At 43.7% G+C, this 25,181-nt stretch overlaps 1 protein-coding gene across 8 annotated transcripts in view; it reads right to left on the reverse strand.

Moving 5' to 3' along the window:
- The window catches only part of RNF144B (ring finger protein 144B), an 80,429-nt gene that overhangs the window by 22,380 nt on the left and 32,868 nt on the right, over positions 1-25,181 (reverse strand). For 5 of the 8 annotated variants that reach the window (XM_084508201.1, XM_084508196.1, XM_084508197.1 and 2 more), the window contains one exon: positions 10,077-10,265. In XM_084508201.1, the coding sequence (XP_084364327.1) occupies positions 10,077-10,241 (165 nt within the window). In that variant the 5' untranslated portion in view covers positions 10,242-10,265. The remainder of the gene's footprint in view (positions 1-10,076; positions 10,266-25,181) is intronic. The other 3 variants (XM_084508202.1, XM_084508200.1, XM_084508199.1) reach the window with 1 other exon arrangement.

Consider the following 25,181-nt stretch of genomic DNA (forward strand, 5'->3'; position numbering starts at 1 on the left):
CACCATGAGCGATGCTCAGCCCTCTGAGCCCCATCCCCAAAGCCTGCATGAGCTGCAACGTGCAACATTTGAAGAAGGGGGAAAGTTCCCCTCCTGCCAAAAACTTTCGTCCGCCTTAGTTTATCAGCAAGCATGGGAGAACAACCTTTTACTTTCGCTGAGATCCTGGCTGCTGTCTCCTCGGTGGTGCTGCCTGATATTTAGTAATTTGTTTTGACAGCGTGGTACAGAGGATTTGTATGCTGGGGGCAGCTCAGGTCAGCCAGTTACAGAGTGAGGACAAAGCCTGAGAAGTTCCTGCAGGCCTAGCAGCAGCCCAGAGGCTTGTTCTTAATTTAGACTTCCAGGACAGAAGCTCAGAGAGCTGGCAATTGCCCTCCCCTGACACCATGGGCAGGGAGCGCTTAAGGAGCTTCCATCCACAGCACAGATTTTGATTTCAGCTTTTACATGCACTAGCTGAACCATTAGGGATACCGAGGCAGGAGAGCAGAGGTTGCTGAGGATTATTAATGCATCTGGATTCTCCTTCTCGTCTCACTCACCACCTGATCATGGGTGAGGACAGCGAGTTGAGCCTTTCCACGGTACTTTTAGAGGGCACTGTGCTTTTAGGGGGTGACCCAGGGAGATTTTGTAATAGGTTTGTGCAGTGCCACAGAGCTTCAAATGCTTCACCACCTCCATGTTAAACAGCTTTGATAGCTATTAAACATTTTGCCTTGATTTTCTGAGCTTGGAGAATGTGTTCTGGGTGCAATTCAAGAAAGTGATAGAAGGACTTAAAGGAAGCCTTTACATTTATCGCTGAAGGATTAAGCTTTTTACCTCAGTCTGTACATGAATGAAGATGTGAACTTCTTGTTCCCTCTTTCACAAGTTAGCAGCAAAGAAGAGATTGTGGAAAATTATTAAAATTTTCAAATACACCTCCACATTAACAGCAAGACTGTTTTTAAAGAAGTTTTACTATTATTTACAGCTCAGCTACTAATCTAGCTACTTCCTTTAAAAGTGGCAAATAAAAGTATCTGAAGAGATGTAAAAGCTGCAAATGTGACAAGAAGAGGATTCACTGTTTACACAATGCATCATGATTCATTTTCCCAGCAGTATGTTCTCCTACACAATAAAGAATTCATTATAAAGACATAAGACTTTTTTTTTCTCTATGATTTTTGTCTACACAAAATCAAGAATATCTCAGTAAGGAAAATCGCTATTTGTTTATTACACATGCTATTTAGTCACTCTGCAAAGTGAAGGCAAGATCAAGATATTCAGCATTTTGTGACACCAAAGTTCCTTGAAAGGATCTTAACTTTGACACCTAATAAACCACCAGGCTGTGACACCCGTGGGCTTCACAACACCTTCCAATTTCCCCCAGTGCAGTGATTTACAAGCATGGGGAGCAGTCAGTGGCTGCAAAAGCTGCACCAGAGGACCAGTGGCTTTCAGTGGCAGCCATAGCACAGGCTTGCTCTCCAGAGTCATCAACAGTGCCCTTCCTAGCAGCAAGCGAGGTGTCCACAAATGCCTCACCCAGTCGAGGCACAACGATCAAGACAACGGACTAAAAACCTTCTGAGGTCTCCCTCAATGGGTCTGAATCCTGCTGCCTACAAATGAAATCAGAGGATTAGCTCCCCTACATTTGCTCCTCAAATAAATGGTAGAAGTCAACCAAGGGAATTTTAACTACCATGCCTGCAACTGTACCCTGAACACTTTACACTCAACTGAGGTTCTGCCCACCAAGCAGCTATACCACGTAGCTAGTTGTGTTCTGGAAGGCATTGGGTAATCCTGATGCAACCAAGGAAGAGAGATACATTACAATGTGGCAATACCACTCCACTAGTAAAAATCAGTACACCTGACAGAAGGTTTTGGTGCCAATCTAACGTCGACAAACAACTTTTGCTCCTGCTGGACTACTGTCAACTTCAGTGAAAATAGTACTGCAAATATTTTTTTCTTCTACCTGAGATTCAAAATGCATAATGAGACTTTTTCTTCAAATAATTTTCTTTCTATGCATTCGGGGTCAACAATTTGTTTTTGACAATAACATGTTTTTGTCTTTCAAGCCATCACCTTCTGCTGTTTAATAAAGACAGGTGTCTCTTTACCTACTTCAGAAAATGCTACTCATGAGTATCTAATAAGTTAAGGCCTGTAAAGTATTCGGATCATATTCTCATAGAACATGCAATATATATGCATTTATTTTTGGTTTACAGGACTTGTAAAAGAGGTTACGATTTAGGCAAATATTTGCATATACCCAAGCACACATTCCTCTCCTGGAGCTAAAGCTTTGTTAAAAGTGTAAGTTGCAACGTGAAAGAAGACTCTTTAAAAAAAGCACTGAAAATCCCAACCCAGCAATGCACAAATGAGTAACAACAAATCCTTTTTTCAGTAATAAACACTTCCTGTATTTTTCAAGAGTGTTTGCTATGGTCAGCTGTGAACTCCAGGAACTGAAAATTCTGTTCAGACTACTCACGGATTCTTCATTTCAGCACTTCTTGGACACATTGCACTAACTTCAACTTTTTTTCTCTCTCTTTTCCCAAATCATATTGTATGGCGGGGATTTTTAATATGCTGACCCAAAAAAAAAAAAAAAAAGGAAGTCTGTTTGGTTTGGCAACATCTTTAATCTGCAGAAGGACCATAACAGTTCTGCATTTCAATTTAAGAATGAGTTCAAAGTATAATTTTGGTATTATGTTGCTGGGTAATGATGTAACAAAGGCATTATATCCTTCTCCCTGGGAAATCTTATGCTTCTGGTCAAAGGCATTTTCAGGTCATCTCTATACCAGAGAGAAAAGATGGATCCCAGTCATTCCTACATGATGCCTTTCCAAGTACTTTGACATATTCCATTACCCTGCTCTTTAGCTCCCTAAATTCAGCCTCATAGTTTTGGATGTGAAAGCATAAAAAGGAATCTACAAATGTGATACAGCAAATTTGAACAGGTAATATTCAAGAGAGGTGGAGGGCTGGCTAGGAAAAAAGGAGGAAACTGAAGGAGCTGGCCTATTTTCCTTTCAAGTGCTACAGGTAGTGCTGCTGACTGACCACTGTGTAGCAGTTGATCCAGAACAAGTAAGGGTATCTTTCTTTAATTAAACATGATAACTGTGGAAATTAGGGGAAAAAAACAGGTCCACACTATTTCCCAACCACTCCTAGAGTATGATCTACATTAAACAAAATATGTTTTAAAGTATTCTGCCAAAGAAGAAAGTCTTTCTTCCTAGTGTGTAACTTGAAGACAATTTCCATTTCAGAAAATTTAAGAAAACCTCAGGCCCACATTTTAATATCCACATTAAAACGTTAAATCTCTTTCTCAAAGTCCTCAAAACTGTATTGAGTTTGGGGTCATTTTTTTTCAGTGTTTATTTTTTTAGCCCTAGCCTTTCACAAACTCAAAATCTGAGGGTTGAAATAAACAGACTACATATGGAGAGAAGACAACTTTTTGATTGGCATTCCAGAGGCCACGTGCCTCTCTGTCTTACGATCCAGAACAGATTAAGTTTAGTTTTCACTTCAGTTCTCTGTAGTGTTCATGTACTTTTTATTATGTAAGACATGTCTCTCATTACTTTCTTATTTACAAATGTTCCCTGCTCTTCAGTGCATATACATCACAAGGTAGTAGCTGTGAAGTTTTATATGTAGTATTAGTAACTTGTCAGAACACTACATTTTCACTCCAGTGGCTGCCAGATCCACTCAATAATTAATCAATTGTGTACTCAATTAAATGTAAAAAAAAAAAAAAAAATTGAAATAGGGAACAGTACCCAGCAGTTATGGCAGATCTGCATCATTCAATGTGTAGTAACTGAACTCCTGGAATGTGTCAAGCATTTCCCAGCAGGTCTTAAAACCAGATGAATTAAGCCTACTGTCGATTAGCTTGGAGGTATCTGCACTTTGCCTGAAGAAAAATGTGGGGCTTTTCCAACCCAAAAAAAAAGAAGTTTTCTTAAAAGAACAACAAAAGCACACCAATAAAACATGTACTTGTATTGCCTGATCTGTATTTTAACTGCTAAGGACCAGATGCAGTGATAAATGAAGTTACCTTTAAATGGATAAAAGATCAGACCACACAAAAGCCTTAAGGAGGAAGATGCTTAAAAGAAAGTGAAAAAATTCCCTTAGCCTCAGATGACAAATTGTAGCTGAGTAGATGGGGAGGAGAAACATGACTAACAAGCATCTTCCTTTGTTATGACCAAGTGAAAATATCAACAAGGAAAGATGACAGTGGACTAGAATAAGTGGCCTCTTGCTGCTCCCCAAGCCAGGATTTTTAAGGGATCTTTTAAGGAAGACTGAGAAATCTGTCAGCTTTGTCTCAACAGATCTACATCCAATGGTGCTAGAAGCTGCTCAGGTGCACAGTCTAAAACCAATTTACACATGGCCCTGCACATGATGGATGCCTTTCAGAAAAGTCAGGGTAGGTTCCTGGCAATCTTTGCCATGAAATGGCACCACAAAACTAAAAATGACCAGAAATGCATGTGAGAAGTTTTCAAACCCTCTAAATTACTATAAAATTGCTACGTGTTCAGTACCGCTCTTAGCAGGCGTGGGAATTTTCTTTTTTATAACTTTAAAACAAAGCTATTCTGCAACATTTCAAATGTCAAGCTGGGGGGAAAAAAAAAATCTGAAACGTCAAAATTTGACAGGTTTCTACCTGTGGGTGGAAACAGAAAACAGTCTGAGGTGAGCTTACATAAAGTAAGTGGGGCATCGCAGCACAAGGGCTATTTAGGAAAAGGAGAACAGAGTGTTCTGGTGCAGCCACGAGCACATACAGATGTCTCCTAGGATGGAGAAAAGAGGTGGAAGAGAGGATCAAGAAATCTCCTCCTGAAAATTAGCAGAAAGAAACAGAAGAGAGATTAAAACCCAGAGTTTGCTAGACAAAGGCAAATCCAAATTTTCCCTTACTCCTAAGTTTTACTAAGTAGTCTTTCACTGTAGTATTTGTGCATATTTGCTTTATTTCGCAGACATCCCACGTTCTTTGTCATCTGCCTTCCCCTTGTCTTTGATCTGCTCAATCTCCTCAGCTCTGCGGCTTTCCTTCAAATGCTTTTTGCTGATGCTGATCCTTCACATCAGTTTGTCTACAGTTCTCCAACTCTCCCCTGCACAAGCAGCCAAAGACTGCACAGTACTAAGGACAGAATGTCAATATTTGGCCACCCGAAGAAGGAAGTAGGGCAGCGCACAGCTGCTCCTGAAAGGCACAAGGAAAGCAGAGGAGCCTTAGAGCGTCTTGCTGGCCAAGCACAACAGAAACTCCTGTTTCTGTGGAAGGGTTTTCCCTTCCCCTCTAGCAAAAATAGCTGGCAGCAGCACGCAAGCTCCTCTTTCACAGGCTGCAGCTTCCTCACCAGGCAGGCAAGAGCTGCCCAGGGCACTAGGCTGTCAACAGCAGGAAAAAAACCTTTTTTGCCCATGCCTACAGCCCTGGCCTTGCTGTCACACATAGCTACAGCAGAAAATCTTGTTCTCCCAAACACCATGGGATCACCTTCTACTTGTAGAATACTCAAGGCAGAAGCTACCTGTGCTCCTATTCAACGTTGCACGTTGACTTCTCCTTTTAAGGTTGCAGGAAGTTTAATCTCACTTAGACTGGGTTCTGTGGACCAAAATAACAAACAGGTGATCATCACGGTATTTGTTTTGTATGTTTTGTAACTCAGTTACCTCACATGCTTCTCAGAAATACAAGACCTAACAAAGAATTTGCTTGGAAAAAAAAACGAAGGGTGATTCATGCTGGTCCTGCATAAACATGTGCTGACAACACAGGAGCAAAGACATAGAAGTATCTTTTGTGTTCAGAGTTTGTTGTATGTTGTTTTTTGCATCTCAAACCCTATTCCAGTAAACAACACACAAGATGGATAAAAGCTGCTGCTTGACGTAAATAGCAGCGCCGCTATAGTGAGTGATTGCTCGCCTGGCTCATGTCAGGGACCTGAAATGCCCAGAAAGTGGGGGGGAAAAAGAGCAAAGGCAAAACCAAGCAGAACTGGTGTGGGGGAAAAAGCCGATACCAGCATGCTCACACATTTAAAGGACCCCCCAAACCATGTTCTCCTTAACAGCAATGTTGTTAACAGTAAGTAACCCAGCAGAGCACTCCTGATGTTTGCCCAAGTAAGGCAAAATAAAACTTTGTAAGTGTATTAATCAGGGTATAATAAATATTAGTTTGCTTTGGACCCAGAGAGAAGTGCACTAAAATACCATATTTCTTAACACTCTGATGGCTTAGCCAGACATGGAATATAATCATTTTATATATATATATGAGCAGTGTGACCACCTGTGTAGAGGCACATGTGTGTGCCATCCAAGGACAAAGAGGTTGCAAGACAAAGCAAGCACAAGGTACTGCAGATAAGAAGGACATCTTGCCAAATATGTGTGAATGATGACTGGAGAGATGAAAAAAACAAGATAAACAGCATAGGGAACAGACAAGACACTCCCTACCCCCCTTTTCTGAATGGGACAAGTAGCATAAAACCATGTGGTACAAGCAACACATATTGTTGAATGTCTATACATATTTTCATTTACAATACTGTACATCACTGCAAAGGTTTTATGGATATAGTCAATGACCAGAGTCACATGAAGTACAGTCAACCAAAGTTTTGCAGAGAAAATATACCTCACCATTTCCCTGCCCAGCCCTCTTCAGAGATCAGTCTTTCATTTGAAACTAATATAAACCAAACACATCAAACCCAAGCCATGATGTGCATTACAGCCATTTCCAAATTCTTGGGATGTGTAAATGTGTGCTTCATCTCACATCTCAGTGGAGTCTTATGCCAACCACAGCAAATGTGGAGAAATACAAGGTTGATGACTCTTCAGACCTGACTGGGCTACCAAATAAGACATCAAGCGTGTTCCACAAAGCCATCTGCTATTCCTTCTCTGAACAGACAGAGTAAAACTCTGTAGTAGTTGAAAAGCTCCTGTCTTAACAGCAACTTTCCACCAAAATTCAAGCACACACCTTCTTAAACAGAGTTTACTTACTTTGGCTAGAATGCAGCTTTTAGGAGATATATAAGGTGAGTATCTTAAGCTGAAAACACAGCTGTATACAATCTGAATGAAAAGGAGATATGATCTCCCCCTGCACATGCCTAAACAGTAACAATTTCCAGTTATTTCCACAGCTAAAAATGCTGTAGTAAAAAAGAGTCACAGAGAAGCATCATTACAGCTGTCATGTAAAAAGGCCTCACACATGTAATAGAACAAAAAGTTAGCCAAACCAGTGGCTTCAACTTAGAATACACTATGCCCATGTCAAGTCCTTTTCTATTAAATTTCAAATGTAATACTGCTCTTGAATCTATAGAATTAACCTTAGTGATAAAAGATAAGAATAAGCTATGCAAGCTGAAAGCATTGCTAGCTCAAAAACTAATATGGGCTTGATCCCATAGCTCAAGGTTGACATTCTCACTGCAATCTCTGTCTTAAAGGCAGCATGAAGGTATCTAAGAGCCTTATCATGGGTGGGAAGAAAGTTATGGTGTTGCATACCAGAGCAGTTAACTGCAGGTTCTGCCCTGAGCAATGCCCAGTGCAAGCCCTGGCACCGAGGCACTCTGTGGTGAGGTGCTTCTGCCACTGCTCTTTGGAGGCTGCCTAAAGGTATTGGTGCAACTTAGCTTCCCAGAAACTGCTCTGGGTTCGAGATGGAAAAGCATTTAGGCAGGTTAAAAGTTTGCAGAGCCCTCTTTGTTACAGGATGGAAGATCCACGTGTTTGTAATGCATCAGCACAGAAGCGTATTGGGAGGGTGCTCAGACACAGATTACCATTCAGATCTGTGCTACAGGTACCAATCAACCTTCCTCTGTTACATATCTCACCTTTAAAAGAAGTGCCTTATAACTCCCTTTCTCTTTATAACCACCACAAAACGTCTCAGTGCTTTTTGAGACCCTTGATCTCCAGAGGAGCCTTCCTGAGCCCACGCCACAGCAGCAGTAGGTAGAACTGAGCTTCGTCGTGGGCACAGAGGGACCACAGGGAGCAAAGACGTGTAGAAAGCTGTGCTGCTGCCAGCCCTGCTCGTATTTGTTTCCATCTCAGCACACGTGGTGAGCAACAGGAAAGGGAGCAGGAAAGTGCAGAGGACTCTGCAGGCAGTGACTCAGCCCCTGTCCAACCTTTCACACTGGCAGCTGCAGAAATAAGGAGATGGCAGCCTCTCCTCACAGACAGCCTGGTGAGAAAGGAGCTGTTCCTTACCTGCCCCTGATATCACAGCCAGGCAAGGCGCTTGCAGGACAAGTGAGAAGTGACCGTGAAAGACAGAGGTAAGCAGGCAACAACAGCCAAAGGGTAGACACAGAGCATAAGCACAACCGAGGCATATTAGGCACACTGAGATAAATAGAGCTTGTTGAAAGACTTCTCCCAGCTGCATTCAGTACTCACCCAAGGCTGGCTCTAGCCTTAGACAAAGGCAGCAAAGATGCACAGATGCAAAGCACCCATGACTGCACTTCCCAATTTTTTGCAGTGGCACTAGAGAGCCAAGCTCAGAGCAGATGCTTGTCATGCTGCTGGCCAGGTAAGGGCCGTACACAGGACCACAACCACACACAGGCATCGCTGACATCTCCCTTTAGCCAGGGCCCTGGCGGATTGGAGAGCACAGCTCTGCCTGGCACAGTCCTCAGCAGTCCTCCCTTCCCCAGGGGGAAAGGAATTACTCTGCCCAGCTAACACTGAAGTCAGAGTCATGTGCTATGAATGATACTAAATCAGTCATTGAATTCTTGGAGAAGAGTGGGACCACTTTAAATGAATCCACGTTTCCAAATTTTTAAATCTGAAGTTGTATCCTTCATATCTACCTGTTAGGCATGTTCTCTTAAAACCTACGTTACAAACTAAAGAGTGGAAATGTTTTGTGGAAGTCATCAAGGAAAAGACACTACATGAAGTTCAGGTTGAAAATGCCATTAGCCAATCTTACGCTACTTTCTTGAAACACATAACTACATTCTTGTCCCTCTTAAGCTGCCCTTAACTCAGTGTAAATGAGGATACTCTGACTCAAGCAGGCTTGACAAATATCTCATTTTTTCCATGAGTTCAAACAATCAAGCACAAAACTTAAAAGTACAAAACTTAAAAGTACTTGTTTGATGCTCATCCACAAGTTGTTAAAAAAAAAAAAAAAAACACATATATGTAATGTTTATTCTGGAATTTTTAAAAAAGCAAAACAAAACAAAAAAACGCTCTGTACACTGGCTTCTGACCTACTTCCAATGTCTGTTAGTCAAGTACATCAGTCACTATTGCCAGAGAGTCTGGGTTCATTTTCCCATGCTGACAAAGAAACCAGAAGAGCACTAATATCTGTAGGGCTTTCATGAGCTCACTCAACCTCAGCCTTTATCACTTCCAGCAGCTTTATTTGATCTGAATTTGCAGGATAGAAAGTCCTCACTGACAACTATAGGCAATGCATGACCTGGGCAATTTCTCTGCAGCGTAGACTGCAGAGACAAAGGTTAATAGGCCAAGGTTAATTTTTGTTTAGGTTTTCAGATTGCCTTGAAAAATACATACAAGACTTAAAAAAAAAAAAAAAAAAAAAAAAAAAAAAGGCCTCTAACTACTCAGAAAATAACAGGGAAACAAAACCTAACAAAATCTCACAGTCACTGAGACTGTATATAGATGGCTTATGTTCTCTAACAGTCTTAAAATGCATATTTTCCCCATTTAATACTAGAATTTATTATTATTTGCTATGTAAATATCTCTTAGAGTTACACATTATCAAAAACCGAATGGCAGATAAGTCTCTAGATAAGGCAAGATAGACTAATATCAAATGTTCTTTAGGAAAGCATCCTATATCAATGTGGATAACATCCTTCAAGCAATCCCAAGCAACCCTATCTCACAGCTCTGTCTATCCCCCATTACTGTAACCTAAAGGTGCTGCTAGATCTTACCGATGTACAAAAGATGCAGCTGCATTCCTGAAGAGTGGTCATCTTATCCAGGGAATATTCACAGAGACATAGCTTGCAAGTGAGCAGCGGCTCCAGAGCCAAGTCTCCAGCTTCTGACTTGTCAGCTGCCATGGTGAGGGGGCAAGCCTTCCCAGCAGAGCCCATCCTCTCACCAATTGTCCACTCTGCCTGAAAAGAGAAATCAACAGCTGAAACATCCCACAGGCCACATATTCACTTCTCACTGATCTAAGAATTTACAGCTCGGATCCATAAAAGCCCCCGCACACCCAAATGTACCACTTCAGCATCTCAGTGCCAGTCTCGTGCTTCAGGATGTTCAAAATTTACCAAGAAGATGCTTGAGAGCTCAGCTTCCCAAAAGGCCTGAACTGGATTGCATTCTCAGTGAATATTTACCTCATTGGCATGAAACACGTCAGTCAGGCCACTTATCAAATTTAAAAAAAAAAATAAAAAAATCACATAGATGAGATATTATCTATGTTGTATGCAACAGAACACCAGTCAAAGCCCTCACCAAAGTCCTAGGAGCAGGGATCTGACTTGGGACAATGAATTCTATATTTGAAAAAATGCTTATATATGTACACATCACTTTGCTCCCTCAAAGGAGTTTCAGAGCCATACCCCTCCCGTCCCTGTGAATCCCGCAGTCATTGATGCACCCACACAGTTTCAGCTCCACTCCCACCTTCCATTTGACCTGGGGGCTCTCCTGGGCAGTGCAAGACGACTGCAAGTACAGACTCCCACTCCATAGGCGAGCACTTCAAACATTTAGCCTCTAATATAAGCGGCAGGTACCATGAACTGCACCTTCTCTTTGAGTTGTCACTGAGACAGTGAGCTAGCAGTCCCTACCAAGACGGGTAGCAAAGGCATCTAAACCCAGGAAAGCCTTTCACATTGCATGTCCTACGTGATACAGGGCTGAAACTTAAACCCAAAGAAGTAAGAGTGCTTCATGGATAGTTCTTTCTGAATTCCCTTGACTATGGTGGACAGCTGCCTGCTCAGGTCTGTAGCTTTTTGGTATCCCGCTCCCTGGCATCCAACTCTTCAATCTACATCACAGGGTTCTTAGGCATATAAACGAGGTTTGTGAACCGTAAACTAAGTGCACTAGCACTTTGACATAGGGATACTCAAAATAGTCATGTTTCTACCACGCGTTGTGTCACACCAGTGCTTGGTGAAGAAATGTTTATCCCTTGAGAAGGAGCAATGGATTGGAATCTGATTCCATTATACGTCGAGATAACAAGCTCATATATATAATGTTCTCTGACCTAAGCATTTGAAAACACTGCACCATAACCATTAAAAAAAAATCAAGATCCCCATTCTTACCCACTTACACTGAAAGAGAAATTAAAGAAAATGATCTCATGCTTAAACTGAAATAACAGTGAGCAAGTTTGCAGATTTTGTTCACCTCAAAATAGACAGTGGGTTTTGGTGCAGTATTTAGGGCACAGGAAAATCCATCGCCATCTCCAAGAAACATGGCCTGAATTCCAGACTTGCTTCTGAATATACTTTGCTGATGCCAAGAGGACCTTCCCACACATTTCTTTTAAGGAGAGACACGGTGGCCAGCCGCACATGGCCACTTGCACCAGCACAAAGCGAGAGCACGGCACTACTAAATCTAAAAGGCCTCATTACAAACGGAGGCTACAGGACCGTGAAAACTGCAGGGGATCAAGACCTGTCACCTGTCCCTTTGCATGTCTTTCCTTTAAGCACCCAGTCTGAGAGACACAAAAGTCACAGCCAAGATTCCAGCAACCAACTTCCTTGTGGCTAACCCAAAGCAAATTCTGCTGTTAATGGCTTGCTATCTCTTCTTCAAAACATATGCCACGCCTGCATTATTCTTGGCTCAGTCCCCGCCGGCTGCCACGCAGACCCCCACGACTCGCCCCATATGGCTGCTGAGCTGGGCCGCCCGCATGGCCAAGAGCCTTGGAGCAAAGCCTCCCTCTGAGTCAGAAACTGCAACACTCTTCTGTAATTACTGCAACAGGGGGAAAAAGGGAGTGAGTCACTGGAAACGCTGCGGCAGATCAAGAACTACCTGTTATTTAGAACATGCTAGACATGATCTCAATATTTAGCAGGATTATAACGCATTTACTCAGGTATGCTTTTCAACATCAGCTGCATCCGTAGGGGTAAGCTACTCAGCTCCATGAGCAGTGCACCCAGCAGACAGCACCACACGAACCTGGCTGACCAGAGAATCCTGCCCCCAGTGCAGGCTGGGCTGCCTCACCTCACCACAACCTCGTTCACCCCAGTGGGGTTCAGCAAAAAAAAGCAGCCGTGACCACAGCCGTGGGCACAGCACACAGAGGAGGCACCATGGCTACCACAGGCAGCGCTCTCGCCATGCCCCCTGAGGAGCTGGCTTGTCCATAAGCACTTCTCCAGGTCAGGTGCAGGTAAAACCACCCTGTTAGTACCTGACAACCTGCCCATCAAAGAGGAAGAGGGTGCATGGCCTGCTTCTTTTCCTGGAGCAACCCAACCCACTGGTCTCTGCTTCTGCCCACCGGAACAGCTACTTGTGCTGCCAGTGCCAAGGAAAGCACACAGGGAGAAGAGTTAATGGTCATGGAGAGGGATAGCCCCAGCCAGTGGGGAGAGAAACTGGGCCGGGGAAACACAGTAGGGGTTGGAAGGGACCTCAAGAGCTCATCGGGTCCAACCCCCTGCCAAAGCAGGTTCCCTAGAGCAGGCTGCTCAGGTAGGCGTCCAGACGTCCTTCTACTCCTTTCCCAACACTTCAAGGTCCATTGTCCTCTCACGAGCTCTCAAGCCATCTCCTCAACTTTACTCCCCCTGGCAGAACTGCCTTTTCCATCCACTGCAGAGCAGCTGTGAACTTCCAACTCATACGCTCCAAATTTTTATGGCTTTCACTTTGCCTGGCCTAGTCCCACCGACTGTCATTAGTTAATTATATATCCATTAGCTCTCTTTATAGTGGATTAGAATTCCTACTTTAATTACAAGTTGCCAAGAGTTTAGGCTGAAAACAAAACATCTTGGATGTATGCGTCCTGCAGGGGAAGAGGGAATCACTGAAGAACGAGTTGGGGACAAAGAGGACGGTATTCCATATCTGATGGTGCTAGTAAAAATGACCTAAAAAAAAGGAACCTCATATAGGCAGGATACATCTGTAAGCACTGAGATCTTCCTTTTCTTCTTTTTCATACTCACACACACAGATACCCCAATTATGACAGAATCCCATATAAAGCAATATATGCCTCATGGAAACCCAAATACAGCACATAATTTCTCACAAAATCCTCCACTGAACAACAACAAAGGTTGCATGAGATGTTGTAGCACAAGGATACACACATCTCAGGGATGCTCAAACCCGGAGGAACACATTAGACTAAATTCTGTACCAGCATAAATCAGTCAAACTGGGTCAAACTGGCCAAACTGGCCCCAGTCAGCACAAACACTCCTGTCTAAGGGCCCAAGATGCAAGTCTTTTTACTTGCATCTGTCAGCCAACGTACTCACATGCACACACACGCAGACTGTGTTCCTTTTACATGATATGGAATTTCCAGGAAATGGGATGTATTTCCGCAAATTGTGTGCTGCAAGGCTTATAAGGAAGAGGACCTGTTGGGGACATTCATCCTTCCCCGGCTCTGACGCTAGTGGTGTCAGTGCTCTAGGATAAGGCATGATGAGAAAGCCTGAACGAATGTGAGTGAGCTGGATGGGGTCAGTGCTAGGAGGGGGTAAACTGCACAGTCACCAGGAGCACAGTTTGCTGACCCGTCCACCCTGCTGCTTCCTTCAGCAGCCTGCCGGCACTTTTGCTATGCCTTACGGAGGTGACAAAGCTTCCACGTAGAACTGAAATGTCTCAACGCCTTCCATAAGCAAGAAAACATACAGGCACGCTCAAAGTGAGTGAGAAGGGACTCAAGAGGGGCAGGAGGATAAGTAAAAACAGAAACACTAACACAAAACCGGTGGAGGGTTTGAGCAAAGTAAGAAAAACACAACAGCAAAAGCACAGGAGGAAAGTGTACAGAACTCGTCTGCCTTCAGGGCCTCCTGACACCACAGACCACCAGCATCTGGCTTTGAAAACTACTTCACTACAGCAAATATCCACTTTACCTACTCCTGGACAGGTACCATTGCAAATCTTGATATTAACAAGATTTAGATCGGTATTTCCTGAAGTGGAAACTATTAACCACCACAGTATGCTGAATTGGCTATGTTTACTCCTGTGGGTATGGAGCAGAACAGATTATAGCATTTATCACGTTTTGTGGCCTCCAGATCAAGAGCCAGGGCAGACTCTGCAGACACATCTCCCCTGGGAAGGTTGTCCAGGGTCTATACCATTAGATCCCATCAAGGTGTTCTCCTCACACATCTACAGGATAGACATTTCAAATTGCGCCCTCAAGTGTGTATTGCAGAAGGTTAAAAAAAGCATGAGAAGCAACCCAGTAAGCACCGAGGTCAGAGGAGAAGGAAAGAGAAGAGGCACTCCAGGCACTGGAGCAGAGATTCCCCTACAGCCCCTGGAAAGACCACCATGGAGCAGGAATTTCCCTGCAGCTTGTGACAAGGACCACACCAGGTTTGTCCTGAAGGGCTGCAGCTTGCAGAGAGTCCACGCAGGAGCAGGGGAAACCATGGGGAGGGAGGAGCTGGTACGGGCTGGCCATAACACCTCCGTTCCCCAACCCTTGTACCATTTGTGGGAAGAGGCAGGGGATCTGGGAATGAAGGCCTGAAGTTGAGCCTAGGAAAAATGGGAGGCTGGGGAGGTGTTGTGTTAATTTGGGGGTCAGTTTTTCACCATCCAAATCTATTCTAATTGCCAAGAAACTAATCTTCCCCGAGTAGAGTCTGTTTTGCCTGTGCTGGTACCTGGCAAGCGATCTCCTTGCCTTTACCTTAACCCGTTGAGTTTTCCCTCTGACGTCCCTCCGTGTCCTGTTGAGGAGGGGGAGTGAGAGCACAGCTGGGTGGGCGTCGGGCAGCCAGCCAAGGTCAAGCCAGCACAGCTCCACAGAGGTGTTAAAAATCGATGCAAGCGAGGGCTGAAACTTTCCCCTGTGAGCACGCACTGTAAGGTAACATCCTTGTCACGGTCATACAAAGGCTCGCTTAAGCCTGCCCAGGTGCCTCAAACCCAGATTACCGGGCTCAAGGAACAAAAGTTGCTCTGTGTATGTGACAGAGCAAACAAGCCAGGCAGTCTGCTAAGCTGCAACATCAGAAGGACATTGTCTGTGTGCCTGCAATCAACTCACTGTATTTAGCTTAAAAAAAAAATGTGTCTGGGTGTGACTTTCACCTCTTAGAAACATCACATAAAATCATGAAAGCCTTCTGCGCTGATGCTGGAGGAGAATGAATGGATTACATTCAGCACCATAAGTCATCCTTTCATTTCTCCCACGCTGCATCCAATAACAACAGGGTTCTTAGAGAAGCCACGTCGAGCCTCCTGTTTACAAACAATTCTGCTGGAGTTAGTAGTTCTACGCTTTTAGCTCAATTCTGAGTTTAAAAGGAGTCAAGAAATGTATAAAAATGTACAAACTACTCCAAGAAATACTTACAGGATAAAAGGGGCCCTTCATGTGTTTTTTGGGCAGGTGGCCCATCCTGTGGGACAGGGTAAGCCCTCATGTCCCCTCTACCCCAGCATCCTCCCATGGCTTACGACCGACCAGCACCCAGGCATGGACCTGCATGAACATGGGATCATGAACAGGTCTGGGATTAGGCTTATGGTCATGTGCTGCCCTAACACATAACATAGCACCTTCCCATTTTACAAAAAAAACTTTCAGTATCAGAATGAACGTACTGACAGCACCTGCCCGAAGTTCCCATTTAGTGTACCAGGTAATCACCAAGCTTTGCTAAAGAAGAACTTGCAAAGAAGAATTTGCAAGTGCTGTATTGTTTCTCATGCCCTAGAGATTTTTGAACTACTCCACCCATTACAAAATTACCTCAATGCCACATAAAAACCTGTTTTGACGTTGTTAACTCAGCATTTGGTTGTTTCCTGTAACTAAGGTTCTCCTCCTAAATAATAATAGTAATTCCTGAAAAATACAAGTGTGCAAAAGCAATCCTAAAAATCAGGCCCTTGGGGAAAAAGAGTAATTATAGAAATATGTCAAAAATATAACAGAGTGGTATTAAGGTAATGGGGTAAGATCACAGCAGATAAAAACCCAGCTGTGAAATTAGGACACGTGAAGGCAGACGTCAGAAACCTATGTGTTTGTAAGATCAGCTTCAACAACACTCTATCCTCTTTACCAGCTTTGGTTACAACTCCTGAGACAACTGTCCCAGTTCTCTCAGGACAATGTTATTCAAATCACAGAAAGGCTTGGGTTGGAAGGGACTTTAAAGACCTTAAAGACTACCCAGTGCCAACCCCCTGCCACGGGCAGGGACACCTCCCACCAGACCAGGCTGCCCAAAGCCCCATCCAACCTGGCCTTGGGCACCTTCAGGGATGGGGTTTTATTTTTTTAGTTTAAAGCCATTCCCCCTCATCCTATCATTATCTGCCAAAGCAAAAAGTTGCTCTCCATCTTTTTTATAAGCCCCCTTGAAGTACTGAGAAGCTGCAGTGAGGTCTCCCCAGAGCCTTCAATTCTGCAGGCTGAACAGCCCCAGCTCTCTCAGCCTTTCTTCACAGGAGAGGTGCTCCAGCCCTCTGAGCATCTTCTGGACCTCCTCTGGACCTGCTCTAACAGCCCCACATCCCTCTTGTGCTGTTCTTCAAAATCCACGTTTAAGGCAGGTTTTATAAACTCAACGGTTCTGCACAAGGTATTGGTGTGAATCAAGCCAGCTATTATTCCTGTGGTCTATTAAACTCGCCACTAACCCACAATGCATTAATTTCTTCTTTTGACATGCACTGCCTACTCAGAGCTGCCAATCTCGTCCATACGGCATTACTTACGAAGTACTGGTTCGGTAAGGCTGTAAAACATGTGATTAAAGCTCCCGTTCAGGAAAGCCTTCATCTTCAAGGAGGACACTTAATCATATGCTTAAGTGTTCCCATGTATCAAAGCCTAGGTATTTTGCTTTATTACGATGAGATTATTAACAAGTTAAACAAGTACTTAGATTTTTCGAAATTCTGCTGTCCAAAAAAGCAACCATGAATGAAATGTCTAATTTAAAATCAATGTTAATATATTCAGGATTACTGTATTACACCTGTGCCTTAATGCAAGCAAGCCGATGACTTGATTACATGTCTAAGGAAAAGCCATTTTTGGACTACCATAATATGCCACCAAGCTGAAGTATCAGAAATTATATCAATATCTGTTCTGTTTGAGCAGAGCTTAAGAAAAATAGATGTGTAATACTTCATGCACTGTAAAAATTGTATTTTAAGAAAACATCTTTAAGGAACCAGCAGTTGAAGTAAACGTGCTGTCTGGTACATGAGAACACACTGAAGGCAATTTCTCTCACTTGTTTTTGGAGTATTTGCATATCATGCTAGCAACCAAGAAATAAATATATAAAATATTTTGGAAATGAATGTAGTAATCAGGAAGCCTCTTGCACAGACACACAACAAAAAAAGTAAGGGACAGAGTGCATTAATTAAGAATATCATCCAGCTTCCTGCCAGGTATTTTTATACCAGCATTTTAGGACGACTAAAGCACACGTCGAACAGCTTCCCAAATCCCACATGAACCCAGTAATATCAAATCATTTTAATAAATCAAACCGTCATTAGGGCACTGTAAATCATGACACTCCACAACTCTTCGTGGGCATATTTTTTGGGGTAACACTGCATCTCTACTGTAATACTCTACTGTAAAACTGTAAGGTAAGAATAACTTGGAGATTTTAGAACAGTTTTTCACTGTAACTTTTAGCAACCCTATATTGGTATGTCCTCAGGGAATTCTTTTGTGCTACAGGCTGGGAGAGGAATGGTTGGAAAGCTGCCAGGCAGAGAAGGACCTGGGAGTGATGGTGGACAGTCGGCTGAATATGAGCCAGCAGTGTGCTCAGGTGGCCAAGAAGGCCAACGGCATCCTGGCTTGTATTAGGAACAGCGTGACCAGCAGGGCTAGGGAGGTGATCGTCCCCCTGTACTCAGCTCTGGTGAGGCCGCACCTCGAGTACTGTGTTCAGTTTTGGGCCCCTCGCTACAAGAAGGACATCGAGGTGCTTGAGCGGGTGCAGAGAAGGGCGACGAAGCTGGTGAGGGGCCTGGAGAACAAGTCCTACGAGGAGCGGCTTAGGGAGCTGGGCTTGTTCAGCCTGGAGAAGAGGAGGCTCAGGGGTGACCTTATTGCTCTTTACAGATACCTTAAAGGAGGCTGTAGAGAGGTGGGGGTTGGCCTGTTCTCCCACGTGCGTGGTGACAGGACGAGGGGGAATGGGCTTAAGTTGAGCCAGGGGAGTTTTAGGTTAGATGTTAGAAAGAACTTCTTTACAGAAAGGGTTGTGAGGCATTGGAACAGGCTGCCCAGGGAAGTGGTGGAGTCACCATCCCTGGAAGTCTTCAAAAGATGCTTAGATGTACAGCTTAGGGATATGGTTTAGTGGAGGGCTGTTAGCGTTAGGTTGGAGGTTGGACTCGATGACCTTGAGGTCTCTTCCAACCTAGAAAATTCTGTGATTCTGTGATTCTGTGATGATTGTGGATATTAATTGAATATAACAAACCTCTATTTTTTTCCAAAATATATGTGATTCATTGCACTTCTGGGAATTCTTTGTGTTTTCTTGTAATGCTGCTTTAGAATAAGGTAGGGGGAAAAACGTGGGCTTTTCCCCCTTCCATTCCTAAAAAGCTGAGGAGTCCAAGAAAAGGGAATCCAACAGCTAACAGTGAAATAATCACTGCTACTCCTAGCTGATAGGCAGCTAGGAAAAGCATTTTCCAAACACTTATAAAGACTGAAACAGAAACAATGCACCCTGATGCTAAACTGCAGTGCACAATCCAAGCAGGGTCTTCATCTCTCCTCAGCACTGACAGCAGCCACAGCACAGCAGTATTGACCGACTCCATGAGGACAGACGGGAGCCTTTCTGGGAAGCCGTCAGATCATTGTATCACAGAAGCCACCACCTTCAGACAGTTCTGCTGGAACTGGACTTGAACTGGGACATCCCGACACTCAGGATGCAGCTCCGTCAATGTCAGCAGATCTACTGCCCACAGGTCCTGTGGGCATCACGTTGGGGACGAGCCAGATGAACCAAGCTTGCTCTGCCCGAGCAGCGTGGTGGTGCTCCGGTCCTGCAGATGGTCAGTATCTGGATTCTCTTAAAGTTTTATGTTCACCCTGGCAGTCACGGAGCTGTAGGAAGTTATCAGCACAAAATGCAGTGGAACTGGCAAACTGCAGCTAGATGATAGCACCGGTGTATTTTGACATCAAACATTTCCAAATATTTCCACAACACATCCAAACAACAAAATTGTACCAACTGGAATTTCAAGTATTAGTTACCAAGGTGAGATTAGACTCTAAAGCTTATCTAAATAACACTCCCTTTTCTTAATGATACCATGCAATGCCTGCCAATGCTAAGCTACGAGGAATTTCCATCCTAACTAGTTTGGTGTACTTTATTTTTAACTTCCTGTTGACAAGAGGTAATATACCACTACTAAAAAAAACTCCACTCTTCGTGACATTAATGGCAAAAGCAAATGATAGGTCTTCCTCTTTGATCACATGAAGGCTTTTGGTAACTGCAGCATAGTAAGTAAAAAGGAATTAAGCCCTTGGGATGTCAAGTGGGTTGATAACTCAGCTAGCTGTCTCAGCCGAAACAGGAATAGGAAGTGAAATGTAACAATTTGCCTTTGACATAGAAAAAAAATGTTTGTTTTTGCTAATCAGATAACAAAACCTTGGGATCTGTTAACTCCTTGAACTAGATTGTTTGTAGTTTAGATAGGATATTTTCAGAACATATTTGTGACATTGGCCTGTTCCAGCGTCAAGGATTTCTGGAACGTATTTGTAAACTCACGTCGTTAAAGTGAAAGCGGTGGCACTGTACTTGACAGAGGGGCCAACTTGATCTGTTTGCTCAGGAGACACTAACTGGGCCAGCGGGCTCCTCTGGCTGCTCATGCTTCCTTCTTCAGAGCAGCGTCCCAACTGCAAGGCAAGCAGTCGAAGGCAAGCAGAGACATGACCCAGAGCCAGGCCTCGAACGTGACAGCAAAACACTTCTTACTGCCAAGATAAGCATGCAGAACTTTCCAGAAGCCAAAAACCAACCGAGCTGACCAAAACAATGAAAGAGATCCTCCACTGACTTCTGTAAAAACACCGTATACTACAGAAATTAACTGAACTCCATATATTGAAGAAAACAACACCCATTTAGTTGTTTATTTTTAGAAGAGATTATCTGAGTAACATTTTTTTCAGAGTTTACAATAACATCTCCTTTAACATCTCTGTCCTTTCATTCTGCCAGGCCAAGGAGTCTGCAAACTTGCAAGATTGTGGTCCTACGGTCCTGTTTCCTGCAAGCATCAAGAAGCACTTTCACACAATTTTGGACTGACATCAACAGGAATCAAAGAACAAGTTCATTTTCCTTTTACAACAGTTTTTGCGTGGCTGCTCAGTGAATAAAACTAACAAGTACAATGGTTTAGGTTGCCCTTATCTCATCTTTCAGTCAAATATGCTGCCCATTATTATTATTAAAACATGCTGTTCAAGGTAATCAAGATAAAAAAGGCAAAATATTGAAAAATGCCTTTGATCCAAACAAGTCTCAATGACTTCGAATGCTGGGAGGGGTGACCCTGGGGTAAGGCTGAGAGTCAAGTCTGAAGATGAGACCTTGGGGAAGTCACTGTAGCTAATGTAACACTTTGCATTACACAAACGACGTGGATAACTACTGACAGTGCTAGAGCTCAGTAAGAAATAATACAGAGTCATTAAGAAGCAAGAGCAGAGGTTTGGACCCTGACATGAGCAGCTTGTTTTGAAACGAACACTTGCATTTATTGAAGCAACTGCCACCGCTTCTCACAGCTGGCTATGAAACTAGTATCCCTAAACTGTATCCCTAAACTCCTCTGCCAGGTCCTCAGATGAGGAAAGGGCAGAGCGCTGTACTTGATCCGAGCCATAAAATCAAAGCCCTGCCAAAAGGAGTGCTTCCAAGGGCTCCAAGGGGGTCTGCTTATGTGTGCATAGACACCAGAAATAATTAAAGGAAGCTGCCCTTCCAAAGCCTCCCGAACACTCAGAAAAATGAACATCTGGAGCACAGGACTGATGGACCTCGTAGCCTTGCTATAATGACGATCTCACAGAAGTCTTTCTAAGGATGTCTTTCTGGAGGCTGGTCTCTTAATTATGACCACGAGAACCAACACCTCTCAAAGAGTAATGAGGAAAAAGAACTACAGTAAGTATTCTCAAGTCCTTGTCTACTCCTCTCCCCACAAGTGCTTGTGTCCTTCATTTGTTGGCCCATCATGTCAAAATGTGGGAAGCCAGGTCAACAAGGGGGCTGAAAATGGTCAAGCCATGTATGCTACTTGGGTATTTGCAATAAAAACATTGACCAGTCCAAAAAACACATGTCCTTAAAGTAGCATCAGCTAAATTATATGTATACATATGACTTTTACTCCACTTCAGGCAAAGGCTATGATTTTCTTTCCCACAAATCCTCCCTGGAGAGCATGATGGAGACTCCCCAGCACCGAACTCATCGATACAACTGCAAAGAGGTCAGGAGGGTGCAAGATTGCATCCTCTCAGTTGTGCAAACCTTCACCAAGCAAGTCCTTGCTGGCCCTGTGCATGTTATCTTAGCCCTATACTGGGGAACCTCCACCAGGAAAGGCTCCAGGATCAGTGATCAGCCAACAGCCCACTGCTTGAGGAAGCTTCAAGTGAGTGCACCGTCAGATAGCCCACAAGCTCAGCTAGTTTTCCCCACTGACATCTTTGTAACTTTTCCTTTTGGGGACAAGACAGGACAGGGGAACACACCAGCTATTTTTCCATCGTCTTCTCCCCACCTCCACCCATCAAATGCTTCCAAAATTAAGCAGAGCCATGATCATTCCCATCTACAGCTCAGACGTAACCAGTGTCAGCCTGCACGTCACAGCCTCTAGTTAACGCTGGAATTTTCTTTGCATGCAAATGATTAGCCTATTTGCTAGCTGTCATGAAATGTGTTTTTCCTTCTATGTACACAGGGCTTTAGAGCATTTAATTTTGACTGATTTCTGGCTATATATTCATGAGCAAGGAATTCTGCTCTAAGCCACAGTAATATATAATACATAAAAGTGCAAGTAAACATGGCCATGAAGGACCTGTTTCAGCCCCTGAACGCAGGGAGATAGCTCTTCTGTTGCAATGTTTTTTCCTTTTTGTAGACACACAGAGCACATAAAGGTTCTCAGATCTGCACATTTACTTGCTGGAAGTCTGGGGATACAACATTTTGTATAATCTAGCCCGAATATCAAAGCTGCTGTTAGACACCCAGACAGCGTCCATGCTTTGAATGACTCGTGTCTTATATTTGCCCTTCTCTCCTCATTATTGCAGCAAAGCAAAAGCCAGAAAAGCTTGCAACAGACACAAATAAATAGCAATGTTCTCAATTAAAGGGGAGGAAGATGTGCATGATGGTAAAATGCGTTGTTTTTTTTTCCCTTCCAGTAAAAAGTAATTCTGTACTCTGTCTCTTAATCAGCATCTCTTGTCTCTCCATCAGGCAAAAAGCATGTAGGACGACTCTCCATGACTGCTGTGTCTACAACAAGAAACCCCATACAAGAGATGTGCTCTAGCACGCACAAAACCCCCCACACAAGCTGGAGTTTTGCACAGTAATACACTGGCCAAGGTTTTCATGACCAGCACATCATGACTTCATCTCCTTCACTGGTTACAGCTCCAGACCAAAATCAAAGCACACTCTTATCAAGTCCCAGTTCTGGAGCCACGCTTCGGTCCCACCCTGACTCACTTAACTGCCCTTGTTTATGGGTTTTGAAGTCTGTCAGAAGGGTACAGAATTTCTCATTAGGTTTTACACAAACATAATTTAATAGGCAGTCCCTTGGCTACGGTGTGTCTGAGACTGCCTCAGTTGAGGGAGGTTAGCTATTCTGCAGCAAAAGCCAACCTCCAGCAGCCCAGATTGCTGTGTCTGGTGCTGGCAGGGACTGCAGAGATCTCAACCAAGGGAAACCTGAGGCACAAGGATGCTCACAGGTCCCAGGACTGTGTGGCCCAAACTCCACCGAAGCCAAAACTACACTTGTGGGCACTAGGGACATTCAGAGAATCAGATGGCATTTATAACCGATGCACCATCTGACTCCAATCTGTGTTTAAGCATAGGGGTGCTTAAACAATGCATTTTACTGTGGAGCCTGAGCAAATTCCCCTAGAAATACAGCAAAAAACACCCAGACCTTGGGCAACCCACCTCTTTTCTGTATTAAAATAGAATAAGAGGAACCAGAAATGGGGAACACATGTCATTGTGTGCAAGCAGCTACACATACAAAGAGATCTAGGAAACAGCATCAACAAAATATTATTTTATACAGCTACATTTTATATTTGAAAGTGTGTTTGCAATGCAGTTAACCTAGTCATGCTATCAAGCCTTCACTCAGCACCTCTGCTCCTCCCTGGAAGATGAGGAGTTGGAAAAGTCCCACTTCAGTAGGAAGTACAATTTGAGATGCTATCTTTTTTATTTTTTTAAAAGAGCATTTTAATATCTGCCAGTAATGATCTACTTCATGAATGTAATGCCCACTCAGTTCCCACCAAGTTGAAAACGTTTACGAGACAGAAAAAAGATTACTGAACACTATTTTCTTACTGATCAGCACAATGCTATTTGGCACAGGCACCTCTGTAAATATTTGTCCAGCACTGGGTAAATTTGCAGTGTATGATGGCCCTCCGACCCGTACTTCTCTCTGTCAGGTTAGAAGGCTCACAGTCGAGCACCGGAGCTCAGCTTGGGCAGAAATACAACACGATGGAGGCAGACCTTAGTGTCACTGCTGTCCTTCCCTTACGATCTGTTCCTTTTGGGTTCGTTCAGCGTTCCCCTTCACAAGCAAAAAGATTAATTTTGAGGTGGAGTGATTATAAGGTTATTCCTGGGTGTTGTGTAATGAAGGGAATTTGTTCAGTGCATTACACCGGGCCAGCCTTTGGCACGGGGAAGCCAGAGGAGGGAACTGTACCCATCCTCCGTGAGCATGTGGAAGAGAAGGGCAGACCCAGCCTCACCAAGCTGGAGGCAGTGTCTCCTCTGCTGTGTGCCAGGAGGTCCGATGGACTCGGTTCACGGCGACACTGGCAGCCCGCCACGGTATTTTGTTCACATGTGCTTGTGATCATGGGCCTGGAGCTGTAATTACAGTCTCAGATTTCACAATACTACCAGCCCAGGAGATATTTATGGATCTGATATGTAGGATCTATCAGCATCGTGGAGTCTCACAAATATTCAGGAAAACTCCCCGCTCACAAAGAGGGTCAGCAAGTCTGCCACAGTTTCTTTAAACCACACATTCAAGCAATACCCTTCACTGGCTCACACCACTAAAAGGCACTGCAACATCTGGACCAAGCAGATTACAGGCACAGGGCTCCTATGACAGATATTATCACCAGTGTACTAATGAACGGGGAACCAGGTTAAGTATTAGTGCTGCTTGTTCTGCTGTAAAGCGACTTGCTGCTTTCCATAGTTGCATTTTAAACTGAAGATGTTAATAAGGTCAAGTACATACTTTCCCCCTCCAACAGAAGAGAAAGGTCAGATAGCCACTTCCACATTGTTCATTTGTTTTTACAAAGCTTATGCAGCATTTAGAGAACAGTGTAATCCAAGAACTGAGCTAAAGAGGAACAACTCCGTATCGCTGGCTATTTATATTATTCACTTCTGCTCCAAAGTACACCACTGCACAGACAAAATCACCAAAATGTCACCATATGCAGGGAAGAAGAG

Source organism: Aythya ferina, assembly GCF_964211825.1.
Source record: "Aythya ferina genome assembly, chromosome: 2".
In the NCBI taxonomy this organism is placed as follows: domain Eukaryota; kingdom Metazoa; phylum Chordata; class Aves; order Anseriformes; family Anatidae; genus Aythya; species Aythya ferina.